Source organism: Arabidopsis lyrata, assembly GCF_000004255.2.
Source record: "Arabidopsis lyrata subsp. lyrata unplaced genomic scaffold ARALYscaffold_5, whole genome shotgun sequence".
In the NCBI taxonomy this organism is placed as follows: Eukaryota; Viridiplantae; Streptophyta; class Magnoliopsida; order Brassicales; family Brassicaceae; genus Arabidopsis; species Arabidopsis lyrata.
In genome coordinates, this window is record NW_003302551.1 from 16,724,327 (window position 1) to 16,751,030 (window position 26,704).

A 26,704-nucleotide genomic window follows, 5' to 3' on the forward strand; every position below is an offset into this window, starting at 1 on the left:
TTGAATCGGAAAACGAGGTGAGCCGAATTCGAAGCCTTTGGACCCGTTTTCAAACTTTTTTACTTGCCATTCGTTTTTTGTTTGTTTGTTCATTGGCCTCAATTTGATTCATTCTTTCTTAGATTTCTCCTTCCCTACATTTTTCTTCAGTCTGGGATTCCTCCTGCCGCGAGAACGATTTAACTCTATTTTTTCCCGGTAATTTTTTAAGAGCATAATTTTCCACTCTGGATTTCGTTATTTTGATTGACAATTGTCAGTTTCATTATCTCTTCTGTGAAATTTTGATTTTTTTCCCATCTGTAATTTCGTCATTGCATTGCCCTGCTTATTTACCTATCTAATCTTGTTGATCTTGTTTCAATATCATTTGCTTTTTCACAGATGTTCAGCTGTAATATTATAATGTATTGAATTGATAACGTGATTCTGGATCTTGAATATATATATATATATATGTCACATTCTTCTTAGGATTTGATTTTGTCTCTCTAGGATATTAATATTCTTGAAAATGAATTCTGTTTATTATAATGTTTTTGTTTAGATATATTCCTTACTGGCATTTTTTTTAGCATAGGTATGAAACATAGCATTGATTGATTTACGTTTTATAATTGTTCTTGTTTATGCCAAATTGGTCTTATGTTTTTTTTTTGTTTGTTTGTTTGCAGAAAGTAGAAAATGGCTGATGGTGAAGACATTCAACCCCTTGTCTGTGACAATGGAACTGGAATGGTTAAGGTATTTCTAATCATGAAGAATCATTTTTGTTTTCAAACTGGGATTCAAAAGTTAATCTGTTTCCAAATCCTAAACTTAGTCCACGTATCTGTTTAAATCCTTAGATGATGAGAGCATCGCTGAACCATAGAAAATTTCAATACTTTTTTTATCCTATGAACAATGTAGTTAAGGTGGCTATGTTTTGTGTTTCACTTAAGGCTGGTTTTGCTGGGGATGATGCACCGAGGGCTGTGTTTCCAAGTATTGTTGGCCGTCCTCGCCACACTGGAGTGATGGTGGGAATGGGACAGAAGGATGCATATGTTGGCGATGAAGCTCAATCCAAGCGTGGTATTCTAACCCTTAAATACCCAATTGAGCACGGTATCGTCAATAATTGGGATGATATGGAAAAAATCTGGCATCATACTTTCTACAATGAGCTCCGTGTTGCTCCCGAGGAGCATCCCATTCTACTCACTGAAGCACCTCTTAACCCAAAGGCTAACCGTGAGAAGATGACTCAGATCATGTTTGAAACCTTTAATGCTCCTGCCATGTATGTCGCCATTCAAGCTGTCCTGTCACTTTATGCTAGTGGCCGTACTACGGGTAAGTCCACAACTTGATAGGCCTTTATCCTGAAGATTCAAGACCATGTCTTAAATATTGTTGATTTATGATGTAGGTATTGTGCTCGATTCTGGAGATGGTGTGAGTCACACTGTCCCTATCTATGAGGGTTACGCTCTTCCGCATGCCATCCTACGTCTTGATCTTGCAGGTCGTGACCTGACAGATGCTCTGATGAAGATCCTCACTGAGCGTGGTTACTCTTTCACCACAACAGCTGAGCGTGAAATTGTCAGAGACATCAAGGAGAAGCTTTGCTACATTGCCCTTGACTACGAGCAGGAGCTTGAGACGGCTAAAACCAGCTCTGCTGTAGAGAAGAACTATGAGTTACCTGATGGGCAAGTGATCACCATTGGATCTGAGCGGTTCCGTTGCCCAGAGGTTCTTTACCAGCCATCTATGATCGGTATGGAGAATGCTGGTATCCATGAAACCACCTACAACTCCATAATGAAATGTGATGTTGACATCAGAAAAGACTTGTATGGTAACATTGTGCTCAGTGGTGGAACAACTATGTTCCCTGGAATTGCTGACAGAATGAGCAAAGAGATCACTGCTTTGGCACCGAGCAGCATGAAGATCAAAGTCGTTGCACCGCCAGAGAGGAAATACTCTGTCTGGATTGGAGGATCCATCTTGGCCTCCCTCAGTACCTTCCAGCAGGTAACTAATGAATCAATTTCCTTTCCCTAAACCATATAAGTCTAGTCTGCAGCTGTGACTGATCAGTCTTCCGTTCCTAATTGTAGATGTGGATCGCAAAGGCAGAATATGATGAGTCAGGCCCGTCGATTGTTCACCGGAAATGCTTTTGAGTTTGAAGTTAAGTCTGCTTCCGGAGAAGCCCTGTGGGTTTTCCAATTTATCCTTACTGGGTTTTTATCTTTGTTCTCTGCTGTTCTTTGTTTTTGTTCTTCAATATTTTCAGATTCTGGCCTAAGACATTTTGAAGAACTTACATTATCTGTTTGTAGTTGTGGTTAAAAGTGTTGTCTTGTTCCTTTTATTTCTGTTGGATAACACAACTGTGTTTGAGTGAATAAGAACACCTAATTTTCCTAAGTTTAGAAGGCTTATTGGATAATCTTCTTAATATACTCTAGCTCTAATCATGATCTGTTGTTATTTCATTGTTGATTTTGTGTAATGCTACTAACTCAGTTGTTACAGTGCAACGAAAGAAGACAAGTTTCATCAGTGTTCATAAATCAACAGGGCTAGTGAAACGATATGGTCAGTTCATCGACCTAGTTGTGGTCATCGTCATTATAGTATAACTTGATAGAAATTTTTGTAAATCACGTCATCAAACTTATCAAATTGTTAAATGATTAAAGAAACCACACCTACATTGCCCCCTACATAATTTACAGAGTATTACATCTATAAAGCACGAATGAAACACAGCTGGCAGTTTTTGTTCTTGGGACTAAAGTCGGAGCACACAGATTCTTACAAAGGAAAGGCGTGTGAGCAAAAACTCTGTCAACATATATTTATGTATATTCCATTGGTGGCGTCATGTGATCTTGGTTTGAGGATCAGACCAATCTATCTTCGTGTGTCAATGTTGTTGCAAAACCTTCAAAAGCTCATGTCTGAAAAAGCTTCGAAATGAGCTTTACAATGGAAGAGCTGGGCGTTGTCGGACAACATTCAACACCCCCCTTGCAGTTGCCTGTTACCAGGAACAAGAGACAGTTATTAGAAGCTCCCATTGGGAAAAACTTAAATCTTCTGATTGAAATCATTACCTCGTAAAAGGAATTGAAATTTAGGCGTAAAAGAAAACGTCTCAAGAACGGGGCTCTCTGGCTCCCGGCGAGTTTGCTGCTTCTCAGTATGGTGTACAAGGAATTCGACTTCTTGTTGAATTCCTTAGAACCGCAAGAAAGCAAAATTGTGAGACTTTCACCTATGTATGGGTGTTATAGTGAAAAGATAACGCACCTCAGCTATGTTTTCAAGTTCCGAAGTGTTTGGATTGTTTTCTTGACTCTCAATGTTCCAGCAGAACTGGAGACAGAGTTTCATTATGCTATCGAGTATCCTTGAGACGGAACCAATGTCAAGGAAAGATTGTGAGATAAGAGCGGAGAGATACCTGCATTTGTAAAGTAAAGTAGGTAAGTAGAGGTACAGGCATAAAAAACCAAACCGAAAAATTACTGAAAAAGATTTCGGTTCAGACTTGTTTCACAATATAGCGAAAATCAAATCGAGAACCAAACCAAAAGATTAATTGCCCAGGCCAAGTAAGTAGCATGAAGACTCTTGAAAGAGAACAACAAGCACTAGATATACTTACTCTTGATGGAAGCCAACGAGTTCAGTGAAATCTTGAGAATCGTGGATGTGAGTTTGCAACACCTTCCATTGAGATTCTATCACGTCAACCTTAAGACAAAGAGAGAATCAAACCATAAGACGTTTTTTGTTTTACAAACTGCCTTGTGACCAACTTTGAAATTCTTATGAGACGTCGTAGATTTTCTTTACCTGAATGTAAAACTGAAGATTCCTTATCAGAAATGCCATGTGCTCTCTAACACGCCACATGGGTCGTATTCCTTGTCTTCTTTGTTGAGATGTTGATCCGTTTATACCATCTTTCCGATGTTGAGCAGATTCTATATGATCTTGATGCATTACAGAAGCCCATGATTTCTCCAATTCCATCTGAGTTCTCTTTAGCCGTATCAAATATTGGAACACCTTGAGATACCTAGCACAAGTTTATAGCTCTCAGACAAAGCATCAAATATTGTAAGATCCAGCAAACAGCCGACTAAAAAGTTCATAGTAAAATCGATGCAAAAACTTGAAAGTGAGAAAAATTGGAAGAAAAGGAGGATATAAGCAATGCCCAAGGATTATTACTTAGAAAGCACTTCTTGAGTGAAAAACAGTTGCATGGGCCAATCAACAGAATACTCCAACGCAATAGCGTCCCAGCCATCCACAGAGGTGTCTGATGTAAGATTTGCCTTCCCGGCGAGAGATACTTTAGATCTCGCCATGTCAGCTTGAGAAGATCTGACTGTGACTCCAAATGACGGCATCCTGGTGAGAATAGCAGTTAAACAGCCTAACTAAGGAACAGTTGGGAGAAGTAATTATTAATATGTGCGTCCCACTTAGCTCAAAGGCTCGAAACTAAATCCATTAATACAAAGTCGTTAAAAAAGAATTTGATGTGTTACTAACCGTAGGGATACCCTAGAGAAATACTTATCTTCCTCCGCAATGGTTTTTGTTGCAGCCTGTGTGTTCCCAAAGAGAGAACATTACAAAAACAATTTGACCTGAACAGAACTTTTTATCATGAAATTGTTTAAGTTGTAACCACATACCAACTGAAACGGTACCATAAGATCAGATTCTCCAGTTGACTGGCGAGGTGGCAAACGCATCAACTGACGACTCTCCTCCAGAAAGCACTGAAATCAGAAAGTCTATGAGATGTGAAATTACATATCCACAGATCTTTTACTGAGACTAGTGCAATAAAAGGAGGACATGAACAAGTGTGTGTGACATTAATCACCCTTATTTTTCATTTAAGAGCCTCAACAGATAATTAATGTGGTTTACCTGAAAAAAATCTCCTTTTTCTAAGAGGAAATAATCTTTCAGAGCTTTAAGATGACCACTGAGATCAGCACGCACAACGACAAGCTGTAGAAAAGAAGGTAATGTGACCCAAGATAACGAAATCCAACAGATTAAAAGCTCAAAAGTTTTCAAGTGAAAACCTGCCAAAGATGACTGGCTGCTATTGCTCGAACAGAATCAACAGTACACTCGAATGATCTCTTGTGAAACTCAGATGATTCCTGCACGTAGACATTTAAATCGAAGCATACAATCTGAACTCTAACGTGATCCTAGGAGAAAGGCATATACTATCTCTATGTATGAGCAAATAGATCACATGTTGCATGACCGAAAGCAACTAAGTTATCAAGATTGTTACAGTTTCTACCAAAAACATAATATGCAGTGAATAAGTCTCCCAACAAGTACCTTTAATTCTTTGAGCATAGCTTCAATCTTGTCTGCCTCAGATTGTGGAAGTAACTCTCCCCCGGTAAGATCTGCATCTAACTCAGTTTCCGTTTCAGGGAAATCACTATGCATAAATCCCTGAATTCTCTGGGAGCCACCCATGGTTTGCTGAAAACTCTTGTCCTTCTGGAACTGGAAAGCAGGACTGGGATTTCGCAAAACTCTTATGGCTTTCCCCGCAAAAAGAATTGATTCACCAAGACGCATAGAAATATAATCAGGTAACATATCCTGCAATATAAGTACAGAAACATCAATAATATAGTAATGGTACCTAAATCAAAATTGAAAGTGGCATGGAGAATAATACCAAAGAAATGTGAAATCCAGAGTGCCAATCAGTTAAAGATGTCTCATGAACTGAGGTACGAGCCAACTTTTCAGATATCTCTTCCTGAGATGAGCGGTGATCTAAATCCCCATCTTCTTGTCTACAAGCAAATCAGAAATGAGATGTACATTCTTTGGAGAAGAACAAGCAGAAATCAAAGTGCAGCTGCACAGGACGGCAAGCCATTATGTATCAGCGCAAGTATATAGTAGCTACCTAACGGTATAATAGGAGACTTCATAAGGACTACTAATGATAACATTAAGTACTCAACAAATCTCAAAATAAAAAAATAAAAAAGACAAAACGACGTATTTACAATTTACCTCTTGATGAAAAATTCTCCATGAGGATCCTGGAGAATCCCATAGACCATCCAAGCCGCAAGCTGATTATACATGACCTGATGTCCATGCCAAAGAAGCCTGCACATGGAAATGGGAATATGCATGATACAAAAACTTTGACAAGTGGTGACGTTGGACTAAAGATGATTTCAGTTTAATGTAAATAGAGCCATTGAGGAACAAAAGCCAGTGAATACCTTTGAAGACAAGTCCTCAATTCAGGCACACCACAATGACACCTTTTATTCAATACATTAAGAAGCTGCCCTCCACGAATATCATCACGCTCAATCTCAAGAATTACCTCATACAGGGGCGGAAAAAGAACGAAAAACTAGAAAGAAAACAAAGACAGATAAAATGGCATTGGATTATCAATAAACACAAACTCATTTGGCAATGCTAATCTCAATCATCAAGTGATCAATGTGTTGGTACTGGACTAGAAAATGCACCTTATTGAGCCCCTGTGTAACCGTAGCCAGAATAGGCGTAGTCTCCGCCAATAGCTTCTGTTCAATGTGAAGAACCGCAGATCTATAGACCGAAAGAATCTCCCCAATTCCATTAGCAATGGCTCTACGGTACACGCTAGGCTTCTTCTCTCTACTCTGCTTCGACAATTCATCAGCCCGTTCCAACGGATGTACACTGGTCACAGACCTAATCCAGCTCAAATTGCGAGACTTCTTCGCAAACCGGTCCAGCTCTCGATAGTAGAACCCTAGCTTGATCAACCTCTCGATCAAGTCCCTGCAAGGAAGCGCATCAGAATCACTAGAAATCAAAATCAGCACCCAATTTACCAGATCAGCTCGAGCAGAGACTAAACCTTTCGCTGGGTTCGATGAAGGAGATGTCAGGAGCGAGTTTGAAGGTACATTCATCAGAGAGAGGTGAATCGGAGTTGAAAGCGAGGCCTAGGGTTTTCCGTTGCTCTCGCTCGTCGACGATGAGATCGCCGGTGAAGCCTAAGAGAGCTAGAAGAAGCTCGTGCAACATTGCGTTTTGGGAAAAATTCACGAAACTGCTAAAAAATTTAAATCAAAATGCGGCGGTTACATTCGCCGGACTTGTTTGGTTTACCGGAGAGGTACAGTGGCAAGTGATGTAATTTCACGAGACAACAAAGGTGTTTTGGTACATTTACCGTAGTCCACTCGACTGACCCTTTATCTCGGTTTGTAGCTTCTAATATTTCCAATCAACACCAAAATTCAATCTGGTTTAACCGAACCAAAAACACCCGTAGTCGAAACCAAACTCAAATCGATTTAGTCACATAATAAATTGTGTATAAGTGTTATTTATTTTTAGTTTTTTTTTTTCTTTCTGAAAAGAATTAAATTTGGTTATATGATATAACTTATATCTCAGACAATCTCTAGATTGTCTCATCACTTGACCGGAACCTGCATACATACGTGTGTATTACAAAAACATGGAAACTAATTGATGGTGTACTAGTACAAGCCTAGAAGGGTTATGCTCTGATGTTAAATTTGGTGAACCACAAAGACCATCTAGGATCTGTAAGAGGGGCAAAAATATTTGGGGTCGAGAAAATGAGCTACATGTACAAGGAGCAAAAGTTGTTAGTGTTATGATGTGGTGTGAGGTACTGAGGTACTACTGGTGATGAAACAAAGCCTGTTCAGCGTGCATGAGTCTTTTTTCGATATTATTCTCTGTTAACTTATTTAGCAAGTTACTGGTTTTGTTTGAAAAAAATATTTTTTCTTTAACTTTTGATTTGATAAATTTCTCAAGGTGTTAGGCTTTCTTTGTGTTAGTGTAATTCTTTGCCAGAAATATAACTCATCATCAGTACTTGTGCAATATTTTTTTCCATGTGGCAGTATCCATGGGGAAAATAAAACAACAACAAAGTATGCTAAACTGAGATATACCTTAAAGTACACAAAAATTGTTTATGGTAATTTTAGAATCTAAACTGTTCCATATGCATTAAAGCCGTTTTTCCGATTGACCCTTCAAATAATTTGACCGTTCAGAGAAACCATTGAATCTTGATCCTATCGGACCTCTTCACCCATAATATGTATAAACCAATTCAAAAATTGTGTAGTTTGATTACCTCACCGTTATTAAATCTATAAACTTGATATTTAAAATTAGCACGCAAGCTTAAACTTTTAAAAATTGAAGCATGATTAGGTCATTGTCCTGGTTGTAATTTTTTCGATGTTTTAATCTGACTTCTGGTCGAGCAAGGGACTACTACTCTTACATTCTATTTTTGTTTTAACTTGAACGGAACCTACCAATATTTAGTTTTTTTTTTTTGTTTGTTCCAATAGTCTGATCAACATTACAAAGTCAAAGTATTAGATATTATTACAACAACAAAAATTGTTAATGTTTAACAAATTTCCTATATAACATATATAAAGCCATATCTTCCATTCTTCCAAGTTCCAACATATATCTTCTACGTACAAATCAACTCGTCCCGTCTACACAAAATTAATCCTCTTATACTTATTATTCTCCATAGAAGATTTGAGAGGAATAATGTCTCAATCACTTTCCAATCTCAAAAGTTTCTCTCGATCAATCAACAACACAATCATAATGTAAGTCGTCTATCCATTTGTATAAACCCTATGGTTTTAGAAAATATTGTATGTTGGGTAATTCTTTAATTTGAATATATTGCGTTGTAAACTAAATGACAATTATTAATTATTCTAGGAGAAGATACATTGTGATCACAAAAGCCTCTCAAAGGGGATATACAACTGGAAGTAGTCGAGAGAAGCCATCGTGGACATCAGACCCTGATACCGGATACTTTAGACCTAAGACCGCTACAAAAGAGTTAGATCCATACATCACAAAAACCTCTCAAATTCAAGGTAAAATGATGAGAGGAGAAGAGTTATGGTGGATGCCTGATCCTCACACCGGATACTATAGACCCGACAATTTTGCCAGAGAGCTTGACGCAGTTGAGCTACGGTCTTTGCACCTCAATAAGAATCACAAGACATAGTGATCAGCCAAATGATCCCTACCTACATGTATGTGTGGTTTTTGAAAATTCTGGTACATCGATTTGACGTGTGAAATAATCATAAGAAGTTTTTGCAAATTATTGTTTGCTATTCAGTGCTTCTTCTTTCCCAACGCGAGACGCATCCTTGTTTAGTCGTATTGACCTTTTCTAGCAACATGTTCAAGATTTGCTTGATTGTTTCTAAATGTTGGGTTTTATCTGGTGAACCTTTTATAAACAAGTTGTCACGTATTACTTTTAGGCAGCTATATAAAACATCCATACCAAATTTCCATCTTCAGATCTAATTTGAAAAAAATTGATTGAGAGGGTATTACAACAAATATATCTATAGATTTTTTTTTTTTTTCATTTTATGTTTTCCAAAAAAAAAAAGGAAAAAAAAACATCATTATGAAATGTAAATTGACCTTAGTTAAAGGAGCCAGGATCGGCCTAAGGATTTCATTATAAAATTTATAAGACAATATAAGCATCAATGCCGTCTTAGCTCAGTGGTAGAGCGCGTGGCTTTTAACCACGTGGCCGTGGGTTCGATCCCCACAGACGGCGTTTTGTTTATTTTTGTTCCTTTTAAGAAGACACAGGATTTGTTTGGTCTTACAACCAAAAGGACAAATTTGTATCACGTTTTCTCTTCTAAAATTTTATCAATGCACGGTTATATGAAAATTTACTAGAGATCTCAAACTCAAATATAGTAATTTAGGAAAACATTGTATTTATTTATTCAACAAAGGCCTCTATAAAATATACACATAATAAGCAAGAAAAAAAAATGATAGATACAGTGTAGAGTGTGTTTGTATATAATAATGTTGTTCTAAAAATCAGTAAATCAACGGCAAAGCTGAACACATAAGCTATTAATCCGTGAATCCGAGGGATTTGCCAAAATGTAAGATGCTGATTTCCCATTCCTCAAACAAGTCATGCTCAATTGGTTACCTAATTGAGTCGTCTGCAGAAGAACAAAAGAAAACAAGAAGAGATATGTGATTACAGACATTGAAAGGAGATTCCATCCGAGGCTGGAGAAACCGAGGAATGAAAAACAGGAGCTCAAGGGTTTTACTGTGCAAGACGCTGGTTCTCGGTTACAGCTCCATTTAGAAGTTGGAATACATGAAAGATAATGACACCATGAGCAATGTTTGTTTCCATCGACGTTGTTGAAGAGAGAGATCAATCCAGTAATGAACCTGACAAGGAAAGAAGCTTGGTTTGGTGATTTTTTTTGTCACAAAGTTCATAACTCTTTCGTGTCAATCAAAGGAGACAAGATCATCATTTACGCAATCTGTAGGCTTTTATGAGTATAGGAAAAACAAACAGACTGATTTATAGCTATTAACGTGACAGAGAAATGTAACACTTACCCGGCGACCAAGAGGAGAAGAGAGATGGTCCATAATATGCCCTGATACATCTTGAACCTGTGGGGTTTAGCTCCAGGAGCGTTTCTTTGGTTGATCCATCCGTAATGGGGACGAATTAAGAGCACAAATCCAAGAAGAAAACCCGTAGAAAACCCTCCAATATGAGCAAAGTTATCTACTCCCGGGAGCACACCAAGTCCCAAGTTCACCGCCACAATTATTACAAGAGTTATAATCGTCACAATCTAGGCAAAGCGTTGGCAGAACAACATAAATGCTAAAGTTCAAATCTTTAGATCAGAGATAGAAAACAGGTCTTGAAGGTATAGTTAGTTACCTTGTTAGAATAGATCGTCCAGTTGATAAAGATCTCAGAAAGCATTCCACCAAGTAAACCAAACACCGCACCAGATGCTCCAACGGAGATGTTTGAGCGGAGGAACAGAGCTGACAATATACTTCCTCCAAAGCCCGATATCAAATATAGCAATCCAATCCGAACTGCAAACAAAAATCAAAACAAAGGTTATATACACACACACTTCATTAAAAAAGAGTCTTCACAAAATAACAAATCGATCAAGAGAGGCGGAGAGATAGTAGGTACTTACTAAAACCAAATTCACGTTCCATACGTATACCGATGAACAAAAGAGTCAACATGTTCACCAATAAATGAACAACTCCTCCATGTAACCAGTTGCAAGAAAGTAGACGCCATCCCTCATCTCCTTTAACCACTTTTTTTACATCCAATCCACCCATTGTTTGTAACCTGTTGCAAGTAAAAGTAACCAAAAATCAATCTCAAAATCTAGACATCAGGACAATTCAAGGAAGTGGAGAGAAGAAACACACACAATCTCTTTACTCTACACCTATTATACTATTAGAATATGGGCTTCCAACTCAAAACCAATTGGCAATGAGTGGAGTGACCCATATATCTTATATACTAGTCAAGATCTCTTGTCCTTTCCAATGTGGGATAATAGTATCCCTAATATATACTACATCGTTAACCAACATTAAAACCAATCAGCTACTTGTTCCAAAACTGAAGAAATTTAGAATTTTTCCTTGAAATACTAACAAAGTTCGGATATTTGTGCTTCACTTGACTCAGTATAGATCAGACCTTTATTTGAAACAAAGTAGAAGCTTGCTTACGTGAGAGAGGAAGGACCCAAAAGAGGATTCTCTCTGGTGTTCTGAAACGAGAATCGACCCAAGAAATCAGCAAAACAATCTCCAGATTTCTTCGGACAATTGTTGACATACATGGTGATCACAAACACGACAACGTTAGCAACAACGAAACATGGAATGAGCCAAGAGAACCAACTCCGAAACTCTTTAACTCCTCTTCCTCGTTCTTCATAAGAACTTCGACTCCGATTCAATGATCGCTGTTGCCCAGATAGAGAAGACGATTCTAAATCCATTGGGTGTATGTTGTTGTTGTTGCTGCTCTCTCTCTGTCGAGTTTTTTCCCAAATCGGAGCTGTTTCTGAATCTTTCTCACCCATTGAAGCAATTAAAAATTCGAGCTTTGAACAAACTTCAAGAGATTTGAGATTGAATTTGAGCTGTGTGTAGAGAGAAATTAGGTTTCGTGTTTAGCTGTTTATGGAGGGCTTTTAATCGGTTTTTGGACTTTGGAAGCTTTTTAGAGCAAGTTCTATCTATACAACAAAAAGGAAACTTTCGTTGGAGTTTTGAGTCTGAAAACAAGGAAAAAGGAAAGAGTTATATAAGTCAACGGTCTTTACCAAATAAATATGCATCACACGGTTCCTCCTAATCCTACCAGTAAAACAATCATCCAAAAGAACAAAAAAAGAGAGTTTATGTTATTTCGTGTATGTTTCCGAATTTTCTGACGCAAAAAAAATAATATATATATATATATATATTTATATATATGTTAAAATTTCCTAATCCTACCAGTTAAAAAAACCCAGATTTATGTAAAAGAAATTCCTAATCCTACAAAAAAAACAAAAAAAGTCATGTTACTTTGTGTATGTTTGTGAGTTGCTGACCCAAAAAGAAAAAGAATATCCAGATTTATATTAAAAATAGAGAAAAATATTAATAGCAGATCAAATAGATCAAACATAAGTACTTAACAAATACGGGGGTACAAAATCATCTAATCTAATAACCTAATTTTTCATTTACTAGTTTTAACTTTGAATATTGCTTGGTTTCTTAATAGAGTTGTGTTAGGTTAAATTGAACTCGTAAAAAAGAATTCAACTTTTTCACAAATATGGAACTGCATTTGATACGTCCTATGTTGAAGGTTGGTGTTTCATTAAAAAAAATGACAAAGCAAAAATTGAACTGCATTTCATTTGAACTTTTCTTCATGAACTACTCCACACAAAATCTACATTTCTGTGAATGATAAAAAAATGTAGAACAAGCGGACCAATGTCAATTAAACGTGGTCCGAGTCAAAAAAAAAGAATAATTGTGGTGATCTATTCAATAATACTATCTCAAAAATGTTCAAAACTGTTTTTAACTAATTTATAAACAAAAATTAATAAGAAAAATAATTATAAATCTAGTGACCATAAAGATATAACTCTATATTTCTATTAAAAAAAAAGATATATATTACCCTAAATAAAAGTGGCCCTAAAAAGAAAAAAAAGAACTGAGTCATTTGCTTAATTTGCTTAATTATCATCCGAAATAGGACTGACTGATTAGTAGTTCAACGCCTCCATCAGATTTTTTATTTATTTATTGTAATTGACTCGTCTACTTCGTGTTGTATCTTTAGTACGTAACCATCGAGCTTGACGTCGACGCTTTTGGTCACCTATTCTCTCTCTATATTGTTTATGTACCTACATACCATTTGGCATTTAGAATCGGGCTTGTTTGTTAAAAAATCCCAACCTATCATTATCAATTTGATTTGAGATTAATTGTTAATTGTTTTAAAAGGCGTTTAAGTTACAACAAAGTTAAAAAATTAAAAATGATCGTTACTATCAAGTTAAGTATATATTAAATGAAATTGACGAATTTGAAGCTTTTTTATTTTATTTTTTGGTAACAAGTTGAAACTTTCTTAAGAATGATTAAGATATTTTATGGTATTTCTAAATATGCGAATTAACTATCAATGTAAAAATTATCCCTTACATAAACCTTAAGGTCCATGTACCCCAAAAAAGACTTTAGCTTACTTTCGAAACTTTAAATTGGTTGACCATTGTCGCTAACTTGGGGTCTACGTTAGCGACAAAGAGTAATTCCAAAGTTTTAATGAAAAACAAGCACCATTCAACACTAACTTCGAACATTATTCTTTGACAAAAAAAAAAAAACTTCGAACATTATTATTAATTTAATTTATTGTTCTGCAATATCTTTTCCACTCAAATTCATTAATTTTGATCCCTTATCATCAGGCTATTATACACCTTACAACACGTTCTTTAACTGATCATTGCCAGTTACATCCTAAAATGTTTTTTTTTTTTTTTTTTTTGATAATTGATAAGCATCCTAAAATGTTTCCGATTGAAACAAATATATACTCCATTTAATTTGCCACGTAATTTATCCAAAAACTCAAAAGAAATCACACAGTTTTCCTCCAGAACACAAGAAAATATTAGTGAATGAGAAGAGATTTATCCAAGAATAATGGAGAGTCGTTCACGTGTTAAAACTAGGATTGACGTTAGGAAGTAATGAGAACGAAAGAACTGGTCCAAAGTGTTCGGAGGAGGGAGGGTTTTAGGTCTAAAAGCTAAAAAAAACTGTTGGTTAGTTTTAGCCCCACAAAAAAAAAAAAAAAAACATGTCTCTTAGAGAATTAAAAATTCAGAAAACATTTTAAATTTAGTGGTAATATCAGACTATGTCAGATGTTGACAGGTGTTATTGAAATTGAGTTCAAATTTTTTTAAAACATTGGAGTTTTTTTGTAAAGAATTTTTGTGGTTTCATGGGGTTTTTGTTCAGACACAAACCCAACTTTAAAGGCGGATGCTTTACGTACGGCTCATATCGCTCTATATATTTTATTTCCCACAAACAAATTCTAACATAAATCTCACTTTTCTTTGTTGCACAAAATCAAATTAAAATCGTGTCAGAAAAACGACAGAGACAAATCATAAGGTTTGTGGATTTTTATGTGATTGGTGACCAATATTTGTTTTTCCATTTATCCTCGTCAATGTTATGTGCTCGGATCTGATTTTTGAATATGTTAAAAAGAAATTGCGCAGGCTCATCAGGCTTAACGTATCAGAATATGGACTTCCAACTCAAAACCAATTGACAATGAGTGGAATGGCCCATATCCCTTATATATTACTTAGGATCCCTTCCAACTTCCGATGTGGGAAGTTATGTCCTAATACGCCCCCTCGAGATGATGGCTCTTTGGCCATTAATCTTGGAATGTTCGGGCTTAGATCGACGGCATCAATTTTGGGCCTTGTCGATGATTGGACCATCTTTGGGTCGGATCGGGTTGGACATGTGTGGATCGGGCTCTGATACCATATCAGAATATGGGCTTCCAACTCAAAACCAATTGGCAATGAGTAGAGTGACCCATATCCCTTATATATTACTTAGGATCCCTTTCAACTTCCGATGTGGAAAGTTATGTCCTAATATAACGTACCTAAGCAATTTGCAGTTGTGTGTGTTGCAAGGAACATGGTGGACTGTGGTGTCGATGCCTACCAACTTCCTGTTGTTCCTAGGGCATGTAGATCACCCAGAGTGCGCATATACATTTGAAAATGATTTCTTTTTCCACAAGTGAATACATTTGGCTTACTCGATCGCGCCTTCTTTTTTCTCCAGGGACGCATGCAAAGACTGATGAAAAAACAAAGATCTGATTTCGAGGTTTTAGCCCAAGTGGCTGAAAAGCTCTCAGGCGAGCGCAAGCACCGAGTTGCTATCGGCTCGTTGGCCCATAAAACAAAGGAGACAAAGAACGATTTCATCTTCAATAACTTCTTGGAGACAATGGAAGTTGAGGTTAAGCCTCAACTTGGTCCGGAGAAACCTTCTCAGGTGTTATTGTCTAAGGACTGGCTAGCTCTTGGTCCTTCCGCGTCTAACTCTCCAATCTCACAAGAAGAAAAGTTTGATTCACATTCCAAGATCGGTAAGATCAAGTCATCACTCGCTAACTTTACTATAACCCTAAAGCTTTTTTACATAAAAGATTTATTTTTTTGGTTTGTGTGTTTCTTTGAATTTATGTAGATGGTAAAAGAAAGATGTGTCACTTGAAAGAGGGAGGTTCGTGTAGTAGCCAGGAATCGCAGAATATGTATCCTTTGAAAAAAAGAAAGTTGTTTTACCAAAATCATCCATCTGAATCACATGATGCTCCGTGTACCGGTATGTACATCTATTTGAGATCAAATCTATATGAACGATTGTTATTTATATATATAGCATTCTCTTGTCGTATTTTCAGTTAAGTTCGGTATCAAATCATTGCAAATCTCGGAGCTATTGGTGGACATTCCCGAATCAGCCACGGTTGGCTCACTGAAACTAGCGGTATTGGACGCAGTAACGCGGATTCTTAAGGATGGATTAAACATTGGAGTGCTTCTTCGAGGTAAAACCATCGTTGATGACTCCAAAATGCTCCTTCAGATTGGGATCCCACACGATGATGACGATGACCAGAACCTCAGTTCATTGGGATTCATGCTAGAACCACAGAAATCAGAAACAACGACAATAACAACGTTAAACAATGTTTACCCGAGAACACGACTTAGGTACACAATCAAAACCATTATTTTTTTTTATTTTTTTTTACTCATTTCTAAAATTTATGTTATTAGTAATTTCCAATTCTTATAAAATTGCGGTCATATATAAATAGACAAAATAGGGTTCTAGGGTCCGTGGATAGCACTGAGGTGATGGCAGCTAAATCCGTGGTTCCGGTGCGCATGAAACCGGCCTCGCAGCCAGAGATAGTTCAACGGAGAATCAGACGTCCATTCACTGTCTCAGAAGTAGAAGCTTTAGTTCAGGCCGTAGAGAGGCTCGGCACCGGAAGGTAATTAATTTTCAACCTCTAATTAATTTCCTTTTAATGTACAAATTTAAGTTATTAAACTTGTCTTCTATATACGTATATTGATTATTTTCAGGTGGCGCGACGTTAAGTGTCATGCATTTGACCATGCTAAACATCGAACTTACGTTGACCTCAAGGTACTTTTTAGAGATAACTAAGCTACATATACGTACAATCAGATATTTATTGATTATAAAAAACTAGAATCATTAATATGATATGTAATAACCAAAAACAGGATAAATGGAAAACGTTGGTTCACACGGCAAAGATATCAGCAAGACAAAGGAGAGGCGAACCTGTGCCTCAAGACCTTCTTGATAGGGTTTTAGCTGCTCATGCTTTCTGGTCTGACCGGACCAGATGAATACAAAGTCATAGTTTTGATATACGATCCGGTTCTAGGTTCAGTTTAGAATTTATTAAGTTTAGGATTTTGATTTTTAAGTTTTCCCTTTGCCATAGTTTAATATTCCTATATAATGATAGATAATCTCTAGGATATATAAAAAGTGATTAGGGAACATTTTAACCCGGAAAGGTGTAGTTGTTATTGATTATTGAGATGGTGTAGGTTCTAAGTTACAGTAGATAATTAAACGCATGTAAGCTTAAGATTCAACTCCCGTAACATATGAGTATATATTTATATTGAATTTTTTTTAGTTTTCTGTCTCTATATTGGAACTTATATGTTGATAATATAAATAGATTTGACTTAACAAAAATAAGAAAATAAATGGAAAGAGACAATATATTATCACTCTTTCTAATTTAAGCGGACACGATGTATACGACGTAAGAAGAACAATAGGTACCGGTAGGTCTTCAGAATTGTCTACTCGAGTCAAATTTGGAACCGGTGAATTCAACAATAGGTACCGGTTCCCGTAATTTACTATTTGTACATAACTGCTAACAAAACCATAAAATTAATTCCTCTAATCAATCTCTAGTTACCCTGTTAGACGTTAGACTTTTACCAAAAACTTAGAAAATTGGTTGTATTCTAATCAAATTTGGGTATAAAATATAAGAAAGGACACATGAGCCTCCGTATTTGGGCCAAACTTGATTAGATGGGTCCGATAAAGCAGACGTCGTCGATCCCCCACATGCCATATATGGTCCCTCTCACTTATTCGCAACTTGGCCACGTGTTTTGTCTATCCATACTTTATAGGCACATAAAATATCTCCTCTGTTCTTGTAATAAACTAACATTTTCTTGCCCTCTTGATCATCCATAGTTTTGTGTTTCTTGTTTGAAGAAGCGTAAATGGCGAACAATGGACCTAACTGGGACGGATTGCTCAAATGGAGCCTCTCCCATTCCGATGGATCTTCTTCTTCTAGCCGTTTGAGGTCTCTGAGCGTTTCTCAACATTATAACTTAGTTTTGTGTCAAGATTGTTATCTTTGATCAATCTTTCGTTTCTTTGCTAATTGTTTTGGTTCTTATTTTATTAAAATTCTCTTTTTATATTCTGAGAAAAGAAAGCATTTGGATGATTAATCTTGAAGTGATTTCTCGGCTAACTTGTTTGTTGAATTTCGATTTTGATTTGTTTTCTCTGGTTAGTGAGGAAGATCGACAATGGTTTATGGAAGCTATGCAAGCACATACGATCGATTCAATTTCCCGTATGAAAGTGATATCTCAAATCATGAAGATGCCTGAACAAGTCTTGGAGGCTCAAGGAATTACACCTGATGATCTTGAAGGTTCTTTACTTGGTTCCAATGGCGATTATTCAGTTATTCAAAAGAACGGCCCTAATCGATTTTTAAGAACTGATACTTTTATCTGGACAGGAATGTTGGATGAGCTGCAGGAACACGTTGAGTCGATCGATTTGGCCAATGGTTTGATCTTAAATAACTAGTTTTTGGATTTTGTTATATTTTGTGAAGGTTTATTTTTTACCATGTTTTGATCATTAATGTTTCAGATCTACACTCCATTGGAGGTTTGGTTCCTCTCCTTAGCTATCTCATGAACTCGAATGCAAAGATTCGAGCAAAGTCTGCCGATGTTTTGACCACGGTTGTCCAAAACAATCCAAGAAGCCAGCAACTTGTTATGGAAGCAAATGGGTTCGAACCATTATTTACCAACTTTATTGCTGATCCCGACATTAGAGTCCGGACCAAGGCACTCGGTGCTATATCTTGTAAGAGTTACTATTTCTGGCAAAGTTTGCTTTGAGAACCCAAAAGTTTGACAGTGTTTTCTTGCTTTCGACATTGCAGCTCTTATCCGTAACAACCAACCCGGGATTACAGCATTCCGTCTGGCAAATGGTTACGCTGGCTTGCGAGACGCTTTGGTCTCTGACACCGTTAGATTCCAACGGTAAAAAAATGTCTCAAGCATATGCATTAGAAAGATGAATGTTTTGTTTTGGTTCTGTTTGGGTTCAGGTTTAGTTACCAATATGTTCTTTCTGTTTCAGAAAAGCCTTGAACTTGATTCACTATCTTCTCCAAGAAAGCAACTCAGACTGTAAAATCGTTAGAGATCTTGGATTCCCTCGCATAATGATCTACCTAGCATCCAACCAAGATTTTGAAGTCCGGGAATTCGCCCTTCGTGGTCTCCTAGAGCTCGCCCATGAAGAATCTGATAGAAACCTTGACAGAGCGGATGTGAATCTAAGACAACTTCTTGAGGAGAGAACAAGAAGTATAATTGTGATGTCGGACGAAGATCTTTGTGCAGCTAGAGAAGAAAGACAGCTAGTGGATAGTCTTTGGACCGTGTGCTATGATGAACCGTCCCATCTAAGAGAAAGAGGCCTGGTTTACCTCCCTTCTGATGACGAGCTGGCTCCTGATGTGGTTAGGGACCGCTTTGAACCTCCTCTAAGGGCTTGGGCTGCAAGAAGACATGATGAAACGAGTGAACCACCAGTTCCACTTCTTCTTGGTCCTGCACCGTAATCTCGTTGATACGTGTTTAGGAAGAACCAGTCTATTGGATTTTGCATCTATCAACGAAACAGCATTGGTTTAGAATTTGAAATTCCTATAGCTCTTGTTTCTGTGTATCTGAGCAACAATAAGTCTCTTTTAAAGTGATCATCAGTGTTCTGTTCTAAAATACAATTCGACACACATACACAAAAAGGTTCTACAACTTCTCCGTTTTTTGCCAATAATGTTCCGTTATTGTGTTAAGTCGTGAATCTACCTGTGAGACTCTTCTTAATAGTGAATCAACTATCGCAATCATAATCTTCATATTTTATAAGTTCTTATAACAAAAACTCAATTATATATTCCATACAAAGGCAAAAATGTATGTACATGATCCGCATTAGTAAACCTTTAAAAAGCTATAAACATAAACCGTTGCTAGAGTTGGAACATCAAACATCACCTCCCACCGGAGAGTAGAGACTCAGCGATGGAAGATCCGCCGGTAAACCCTTTAAACACGGAGGACAAATCAGACATTGCAATACCGCTAAAACCGTCCCGGCCTCCCAAATTCATCACACTCCCTGCTGACAAATCCAAGGGCGTTAATTCAGGCAGTGCCATGTCTCCTCTAAGATATTGTAACACCTGCCTCATACTTGGTCTAGCCCGCGGATCTGAATGTGAACACAACAGGCCGAGTTTCAAAACCATTTCAACCTCTTCAAGATCATAACCTGAAGACCCGAGATTGGGATCTTTCGCTGCCATTATGTTACCTCTGAGCCACAAACTGAAAACCCATTCCACAAGCAAGAACGTATCATCGCTTGCGCTATGGATCTCAATGGGTCGTCTACCGGAAACAACTTCTAGAAGAAAGGCACCAAAGGCATAGACGTCAGTCGCAGTAGTGGCCCGCCCAGTCCGGGAATGTTCAGGTGCTAGGTAACCCAATGTTCCAACTACGTGAGTGGTCTGAGGATCCGACCCGTGATCATACAACCGAGCCAACCCGAAATCTCCGAGTCTACCATTGAAATCAGCGTCTAACAAAACATTGCTAGCTTTCACGTCACGGTGAATCACAACTTGTTCCCATTCCTCATGGAGATAGAACAATCCTGAAGCAACTCCTTTGATAATCTTAGATCTTTGTTTCCAATCTAAGGTTGTCTCTGGATTGTTGTAAAGATACTTGTCTAAGCTCCCATTAGGCATGTAATCGTAAACCAAAAGAAGCTCTCCTCTCCGGCGACAATAACCCAACAGAGGAACTAAATTCCGGTGACTCATCCGACCAATACTCACAATCTCCGCCACAAACTCTTTCATACCTTGTTTTGAATCATGTGAGACTCTCTTCACAGCGACTTCAAGCTTCGTCGACGGTAAAATCCCTCTGTAAACTCTCCCAAATCCACCAGATCCGAGAAGATCCTTCTCCTTAAAACCTTTGGTCGCATGATAAAGCTCCTTGAATCTAAATCGATTCTTCCCAAACTCTGTTTCCCAATCATCAAGCTCTTCCTCGTACTTCTTCTTCCTCCTCACGATATAGAAAGCGAGGAAGATAATAGAGAAGATCAGAGATAGTGAAATCAAAGGCATACCGATTTTGTAGAATTCAGAGATTCGTCTCGGCTCGAATCGAGGAAGCTTCGGGAGTTTCGATAACAAAAGCATCGGAGCTTCTCCGTTTAACCGGAAACTCCATCCGACTACGAAATGCTCCGAGAGAACTGAACCAGTAGCAGATGAGAAACCTACATACATATCTTCCAGAAGAATCGAAGAAAGATCTCTCACATACGAAACTAGAGGTTTTCTAGGTTTATCGGAATCAAACGGAGCCATGGTGACATCGATTCGATGACTCCGATTATCGTAATCGATCCAAACCTGAATCCGTTTGCGACTAATCAAGCTCAGATTCCGAAACTCGTCGTGATTATCCCAATATCCCGCCGTCGAGTAATTCGCCGATCGTAAACCATTGATATCGATTCCGACGTGATTATCGTTTGGATCTCCGAACTCGCTGCTCTGGATAGTATCGAATTCGACGGCGAAGATGTGATTCGTGTCGTTACCATTGTTGGAGATGTTGAAGAGACCGATGTATTGACTAGGAAGTGCAAAAGGAAGACCTAGCGTTGGAGCTACAACGAAGGCGATTCCATGGCCGCTTAGTGTTGGGATCTGAGAGTGTATCGCGAAGACGAAGGTTGTGGAGAAAGACGAAACGTAGCCGTTTGGAGAATCTTTGAACCGGATCTTCTCGGAATAGAAGGCGTGACCGGTTTTTTGTACCGATGTGTTGGTTAGCTTCAAGAGACCATTGGGTGTGACTGTTGCGAGACCTTGGAGTGAGATGTCTGTTAATGGAGGATGGAAACCATTGTAGGTGAAGTTGAGATTTTGAGAAGAAGATCTCAGAATTTGACAGAGAAGGAAGATGAAGAAGAAGACGAGCTTGAGCTTGATGAACATGGCTGCTTCCGGTTATTTCCGGTTTAGGTTTGCTCTGTTTTGTCAAACGAAAGAAGAAAGATTGAAGAGAGAAATTGAAGTTATTTATTTAAAGATGTGAAGAGGAAGGATAAGAAAAGTCGTGGTAATGTTTCTTTGAGGCCACGCTTGTGATAATTTGAATATCATGGTAGTGGTTGGTGAAGTATTGATCAAGATTATAAGCTTGAATTAAATAGAAGTTAATTTCATTCTTTGGTATTTTAATAGTTCGTTTTCGTGAGGAGTATCTATTAAAAAACCCCACACTTGATATTGACTGATGCATTAATCCAGTTTGTCTGCATGTGACTTCTAGTGGTCAAAGGTCAATGAGTGAGATGTTGTTGATTACTTTTGTTTAGTTAAATTAAATGAAGTGAATTCAATCTTTGGGTCATATGGTTAAGACCACAAATTAGAGTTTGTGGTTTTTTTTGAGCCTTTTTTTAAGGATTTTTTTGGTTAGTTGGTGAGACTGTTAAGTGGTTTTATAATATACAGTTTTGTAGGAAAACAATTATAATATTTAACAAAAATCCAATTTACCAATGAAGTTTTTATTTTTATTTTTATAAGTAATCATTTTGTTAAAAAAACACAAATTTAAAAAAAAAAAAAATAGGAAAGTGGTAAATATATAAGATACTGAGGTTCTAGAAACGTGTTTTTGCGAAATACTGTAGGTTTTTTTCAACTTTGTTTGGTTTTTTTCCAGAATTTTGAAACTAGTATAAAGTTTTTTTTTTTGTGTGGTCACCAATACTATATCTAAATTTAACTTGTAAGAAAACTAACATTTCTCTAAGTGAATAAAACGTTCTGGATGGCGACAGAAGTATTATTCTTTCAGCATTCCAAAAATTAATATTGTGTGAACACTGAAAAGATATCAGAATAGATTTGTACCAATCAAATGTTTCAGAGGAATTACAGGAAGAAAGAAAAGGAATATTATTTAGAAAGAAGGTGTGGCTTGAATTTGAAAGGCTGAGATTGACGACAACAAAGAAATGAGAGGCTGAGATTTACTTTCTGTTATGTAACTAATGTTTTCAATTAGTCTACTTTTTAACCAGTTATGTAACTAATGTTCGTTCATCAGAAAGAATTATTCAGTGATTGAACGAGATCTAAAATATTCCTCTGCATATATATTATTTATAGGATATCTATATTTATTTAAAAAGAAATTTGAAATGGTTTATGGGTTTGTCAGATTACAACTTGAAACTGGTTATATAAAATTTGTGATGCAACAAACGAAAGATTCTTTTGACATATTTCTCCTTTGGCGTGTTGCAGAAACAAACTAAATGCTGAGAAATAGTACTATAGTAGTAGGATTTCATGTGACATTTATGTAAACGTGGACTTATCCATACATACTACTAACGGACGTAAAAGTTGTTAGATTTTTGTTTTTCTTTTGATAATAGATTGTATCATTTTTTAGGAAAGGAAACGATCCATAACTACTATAGTCTATAGTGACGTTGAAAACTTGTTGAGTGTAGGAAAACGTGAATGAAATGAATGAATGAATCCTGGATTTGTGAGAAAAAAGATTTGGGTGTCACTGGGAGTAATTAGAAGAAAAAGGAATAAATGAAATAAGAAGAATTTAGAAGAAAAGAAAAATAAAAGTTGAAAGAAAAAATTCTTTCATGTATTTACATAATGAATCTTTTCACTTGTTTCTACTAAAAGTAGAGGAATTGAGAAGAATTTGGTGAACAACAAATTCTTCTTGACTGGTTAAAAAATAGAATAATTGAGAATATTTTTATTTCTTCTCATTTATTTTCTTCCTAAGCTAAGCAGTAACATCCAAAGTGATAAGAGGGAGAGAGCAACGACTTTAAGGGGTGATGATAGTGATGGGGTCCTCATGTGTCAAATGGACAACTGGTCAAAACTTGTCCACTTGTCTCTTTAGGAAGCTTCTCAATTTTTGACCTTTGATTTTTGGTCTCAGTCAGCTACATAATTGATCTTCTTTGAATTCTCTTGCCCTTCAATTTTATTCTATCCCGACACTCTAGTCTCTAATATCGGGGAAGACTGGTTATAGTCGGATTCCGAAGTGATAAATTGATTGATAGGAGGATTTAGAAACCTAAAAGAATGCCATATAATTTGTTTTTTATATTGATAAAAAAATAAAATAAAAAATTACAAGATCATATTCTTATATATAGAAGTAACATACTGATGTAGTCCTAGAAATATCCATGACTCATCAAGGATTGGTTCAAGGAAAATCAAGATCAAATTATAAAGAAGTTTTTAGAAAACAATCAATTCATGGCTATATCAAGAAAGTGTCTAGATACAAAGAACCAATCTCCATCAATGATGATTGATAAAATCTCTCAAATTTATTCTTGATTGATTCATGTAATTAATTTGATTTATTTTGTACTTATGTTATTGATTTGTAAATTGAGTCTATATAAGCTCATGTTTCCTTTCATTGTAAATATATAGATTTTTGGAAAAAAATAAAGAGAGAGTTTCTCACTTTTAAAAGCTTAAGATTTTGTTTTACTTGTTTTTTTCTATTGTGTGTGATTTCTTTAGAAAACAAGTGAAATCTTTATCTTTGTGTGCGATTCATTTAGATATTGATTTGTGTTCTTATCACAAAGTCATTCCGCAACTTTGTGTGGCGAACTTCGATCCATCCAACTATCCATCTCCATCTCTATCGAATCTGTTGAGAGTGACCTTAGTTCAGCGACAGTTTCACCATCTATTCACTTCTATCTTCATCTTCCCTTCCATTCGAATCTGTTGAGAGTGACCTTAGTCCAGCAACAGCTTCTCCATCAATCACCACACTCGTTCTTATATCACATACATATTGGCTAAGTTAACAAAATACAACTAGAATTCTAGAAGTAATATCTTTAGCAACGATCTTGATTCTCGTAATCTTGATCGGTCAATTTTTAGTTCAAAATCTCGACAGACTCTCCAATGTGGAGTATTATAGACTATGAATAATTAGAAAAACATACAGAAAAGAAAAGGCTTTAGTATGGCAACTGGTCATGATTCATATTGTACATACAAAAGTTAGGAAGGTTTAGCTAACCAAAAAAAAAAAGTTAGGAAGGTTTAGTTAAAAATAAACCAATTTTTTTTGTTTTTGTTTTTGGATATATCATTTATTTCAGGAGAAACCAACTCCAGTTATATAACTAGGCCCAGGCCCAGAGGTATTTAGTTAGTAATATTGAAGGCCCATATGGCGAAGGGGATTCAAATTGAGCCGATAATAACCAACTGACTTAAACCACTAAACCAACCTACAAATTTCTGAAATACGAAGTTTCGTAAAACTAGAGTGTGGTGATCAGTTTATTTTCCCGTACTGTATCGGTGGAAATTCATTTATGCTTTTATATCTCATACAAAACTTTATATCTCAACGTTACAACAAAAAATTCAGAATATTTAGCCTTCTTTTTGTCTGGTATTGGTCGTCATAAATGATATTTTGGAAAGTATAGTAAAAACTTCTAACAATCATATTCGAAACTTTTTCTTTGCGTTGCAGATAGAGACACCATGTGAAACGCCAACATTGAAAAGTCACTAAAAGAAATGTTCAAATTAGAGTTGTTCTTAGAAGCCAACCGTAGGGTTAAAATATGCTTATGGAGATTATAATGTTAATTTTTCCATATCAATTATTTGTTGGATAAGTTCAAGAGACTAAATGCGGAATTGTTCTTTTGTTTTTTTTCCTAAACAACGATTATAATATTTTTCCCTCGTTAACCACTTCACAAGTTATAAACTAATGTTCAAGTTAACAAGTTAACTAAGCAAGTGCCGTCATCATTTTTATATACATTACAAACTGACCAGTTAAACGTGAATGTAATTTGCTTCCCGCCACTATTAGATGTTGGTATGTTGCTATCGTGAAAAGTTTTTTTTTTTTTTTACTTTTTGTTGTTGTTCGGATATTATAATGTGAACAAAGATTATAAACTAGTGAGCAATTCAATTATTTTGGAGATTGCAGGTTATTTAATTAGAAAACATGATAAAATTCAATGTAATTAAGATTATAAACTAGTGAGCAATTCAATTATTTTGGAGATTGCAGGTTATTTAATTAGAAAACATGATAAAATTCAATGTAATTACAACACGTAAACAGTAACCTATCAATTTATGTCGGACATTGATATAAACCACTAAACTATATATTTTAATCGAACCTATATAATTTATTGCATTGACCCCGCCCTAAAGATTTGATATATTATCTAAAATGGTTTAAAATCTTCATATATAGATTTAATATCAAAACCGAAAGTCATAAAGAAAGAATTGTGAACTACATTCGTAGCTGAAATTCCTACACTATAAATTAAGAATGAGCTTAATCTAAGATGTTTGCTTATAAAATATTGGTTAACATTTGACATTAGTAAGTACAATTAAATATAGCGTACACGAGATCTATGATACCGACTTATAAGTACATTTCTCTAACTGGATGAAAATCTAACGAGTAAGCTAAGTCAATAAATATATAGTTGTGTAATGATATTTTCTAATGACATTGATTAAATAAAACTGTAAAACATATATACGTCGTCCCAGCTCGCTTATAATACG

At 36.4% G+C, this 26,704-nt stretch overlaps 7 protein-coding genes and 1 non-coding gene across 9 annotated transcripts; 5 read left to right on the forward strand and 3 right to left on the reverse strand.

Annotated features, from left to right (window-relative positions):
* The first annotated feature begins 47 nt into the window (after positions 1-47).
* Positions 48-2,458, forward strand: LOC9314008 (actin-1). Of its 2 annotated transcripts, none has more exons than XM_021024795.1 (5): positions 48-255; positions 675-744; positions 945-1,338; positions 1,415-2,028; positions 2,115-2,458. In XM_021024795.1, the coding sequence occupies exons 2-5, from the start codon at positions 685-687 to the stop codon at positions 2,178-2,180; spliced, it is 1,134 nt and encodes a 377-aa protein (XP_020880454.1). In that variant the 5' UTR covers positions 48-255; positions 675-684; the 3' UTR covers positions 2,181-2,458. The 2 variants fall into 2 exon arrangements, with proteins under 2 accessions (XP_020880454.1, XP_020880453.1); XM_021024794.1 differs by having other exon boundaries at positions 48-198.
* Positions 2,459-2,653: 195 nt separating this feature from the next.
* Positions 2,654-7,334, reverse strand: LOC9312292 (gamma-tubulin complex component 4). Its single transcript, XM_021024793.1, has 16 exons — positions 6,944-7,334; positions 6,567-6,864; positions 6,309-6,445; positions 6,091-6,189; positions 5,744-5,864; positions 5,392-5,664; positions 5,121-5,201; positions 4,960-5,043; positions 4,719-4,805; positions 4,573-4,628; positions 4,246-4,428; positions 3,865-4,090; positions 3,674-3,762; positions 3,316-3,469; positions 3,120-3,242; positions 2,654-3,043 (listed from the first exon to the last, which is right to left on the reverse strand). The coding sequence occupies exons 1-16, from the start codon at positions 7,111-7,113 to the stop codon at positions 2,987-2,989; spliced, it is 2,238 nt and encodes a 745-aa protein (XP_020880452.1). The 5' UTR covers positions 7,114-7,334; the 3' UTR covers positions 2,654-2,986.
* Positions 7,335-8,566: 1,232 nt separating this feature from the next.
* Positions 8,567-9,487, forward strand: LOC9314009 (protein SENESCENCE-ASSOCIATED GENE 21, mitochondrial). Its single transcript, XM_002876178.2, has 2 exons — positions 8,567-8,708; positions 8,827-9,487. The coding sequence occupies exons 1-2, from the start codon at positions 8,647-8,649 to the stop codon at positions 9,125-9,127; spliced, it is 363 nt and encodes a 120-aa protein (XP_002876224.1). The 5' UTR covers positions 8,567-8,646; the 3' UTR covers positions 9,128-9,487.
* A 144-nt stretch (positions 9,488-9,631) lies between these two features.
* Positions 9,632-9,703, forward strand: TRNAK-UUU. The gene has a single exon. It is a non-coding gene; the product is annotated as a tRNA-Lys (tRNA).
* Positions 9,704-9,852: 149 nt separating this feature from the next.
* On the reverse strand, positions 9,853-12,287 carry LOC9312293 (RHOMBOID-like protein 4). The gene is made up of 6 exons (XM_002877895.2): positions 11,701-12,287; positions 11,142-11,305; positions 10,868-11,031; positions 10,531-10,775; positions 10,227-10,353; positions 9,853-10,112 (listed from the first exon to the last, which is right to left on the reverse strand). The coding sequence occupies exons 1-6, from the start codon at positions 12,057-12,059 to the stop codon at positions 9,990-9,992; spliced, it is 1,182 nt and encodes a 393-aa protein (XP_002877941.1). The 5' UTR covers positions 12,060-12,287; the 3' UTR covers positions 9,853-9,989.
* A 2,550-nt stretch (positions 12,288-14,837) lies between these two features.
* On the forward strand, positions 14,838-17,717 carry LOC9314010 (telomere repeat-binding protein 6). The gene is made up of 7 exons (XM_002876179.2): positions 14,838-15,297; positions 15,382-15,691; positions 15,793-15,930; positions 16,010-16,322; positions 16,430-16,609; positions 16,704-16,767; positions 16,869-17,717. The coding sequence occupies exons 1-7, from the start codon at positions 15,232-15,234 to the stop codon at positions 16,995-16,997; spliced, it is 1,200 nt and encodes a 399-aa protein (XP_002876225.1). The 5' UTR covers positions 14,838-15,231; the 3' UTR covers positions 16,998-17,717.
* A 78-nt stretch (positions 17,718-17,795) lies between these two features.
* LOC9312294 lies at positions 17,796-19,733 on the forward strand. Its single transcript, XM_021025376.1, has 6 exons — positions 17,796-17,995; positions 18,213-18,355; positions 18,446-18,496; positions 18,583-18,804; positions 18,884-18,986; positions 19,087-19,733. The coding sequence occupies exons 1-6, from the start codon at positions 17,910-17,912 to the stop codon at positions 19,571-19,573; spliced, it is 1,092 nt and encodes a 363-aa protein (XP_020881035.1). The 5' UTR covers positions 17,796-17,909; the 3' UTR covers positions 19,574-19,733.
* Positions 19,734-19,853: 120 nt separating this feature from the next.
* Positions 19,854-22,484, reverse strand: LOC9312295 (L-type lectin-domain containing receptor kinase IV.2). Its single transcript, XM_002877896.2, has one exon. It carries the CDS (start codon positions 22,043-22,045, stop codon positions 20,009-20,011), a length of 2,037 nt encoding a protein of 678 aa, XP_002877942.1. The 5' UTR covers positions 22,046-22,484; the 3' UTR covers positions 19,854-20,008.
* Between the last annotated feature and the right edge of the window lie 4,220 nt (positions 22,485-26,704).

Bases quoted from the DNA above. Each gene is read 5' to 3' on its own strand.
- LOC9312293 (XM_002877895.2), bottom strand. From the start codon at position 12,059: ATGGGTGAGAAAGATTCAGAAACAGCTCCGATTTGGGAAAAAACTCGA. The intron at 11,032-11,141 runs GTAAGTACCTAC...TTTTGTTTGCAG, and splicing joins GGAACGTGAATTTGGTTTTA to TTCGGATTGGATTGCTATAT. The intron at 10,776-10,867 runs GTAACTAACTAT...CGCTTTGCCTAG, and splicing joins GGACGATCTATTCTAACAAG to ATTGTGACGATTATAACTCT.
- LOC9312294 (XM_021025376.1), top strand. From the start codon at position 17,910: ATGGCGAACAATGGACCTAACTGGGACGGATTGCTCAAATGGAGCCTC. The intron at 17,996-18,212 runs GTCTCTGAGCGT...TTCTCTGGTTAG, and splicing joins TCTTCTTCTAGCCGTTTGAG to TGAGGAAGATCGACAATGGT. The intron at 18,987-19,086 runs GTAAAAAAATGT...TTTCTGTTTCAG, and splicing joins GACACCGTTAGATTCCAACG to AAAAGCCTTGAACTTGATTC.
- LOC9312295 (XM_002877896.2), bottom strand. From the start codon at position 22,045: ATGTTCATCAAGCTCAAGCTCGTCTTCTTCTTCATCTTCCTTCTCTGT.
- LOC9314008 (XM_021024795.1), top strand. From the start codon at position 685: ATGGCTGATGGTGAAGACATTCAACCCCTTGTCTGTGACAATGGAACT. The intron at 745-944 runs GTATTTCTAATC...GTTTCACTTAAG, and splicing joins ATGGAACTGGAATGGTTAAG to GCTGGTTTTGCTGGGGATGA. The intron at 2,029-2,114 runs GTAACTAATGAA...TCCTAATTGTAG, and splicing joins CCCTCAGTACCTTCCAGCAG to ATGTGGATCGCAAAGGCAGA.
- LOC9314010 (XM_002876179.2), top strand. From the start codon at position 15,232: ATGGTGGACTGTGGTGTCGATGCCTACCAACTTCCTGTTGTTCCTAGG. The intron at 15,692-15,792 runs GTAAGATCAAGT...GAATTTATGTAG, and splicing joins TGATTCACATTCCAAGATCG to ATGGTAAAAGAAAGATGTGT. The intron at 16,610-16,703 runs GTAATTAATTTT...GATTATTTTCAG, and splicing joins GAGAGGCTCGGCACCGGAAG to GTGGCGCGACGTTAAGTGTC.
- LOC9314009 (XM_002876178.2), top strand. From the start codon at position 8,647: ATGTCTCAATCACTTTCCAATCTCAAAAGTTTCTCTCGATCAATCAAC. The intron at 8,709-8,826 runs GTAAGTCGTCTA...TAATTATTCTAG, and splicing joins ATCAACAACACAATCATAAT to GAGAAGATACATTGTGATCA.
- LOC9312292 (XM_021024793.1), bottom strand. From the start codon at position 7,113: ATGTTGCACGAGCTTCTTCTAGCTCTCTTAGGCTTCACCGGCGATCTC. The intron at 4,629-4,718 runs GTATGTGGTTAC...GGGAACACACAG, and splicing joins TTATGGTACCGTTTCAGTTG to GCTGCAACAAAAACCATTGC. The intron at 3,044-3,119 runs GTAATGATTTCA...TCCTGGTAACAG, and splicing joins ATTTCAATTCCTTTTACGAG to GCAACTGCAAGGGGGGTGTT.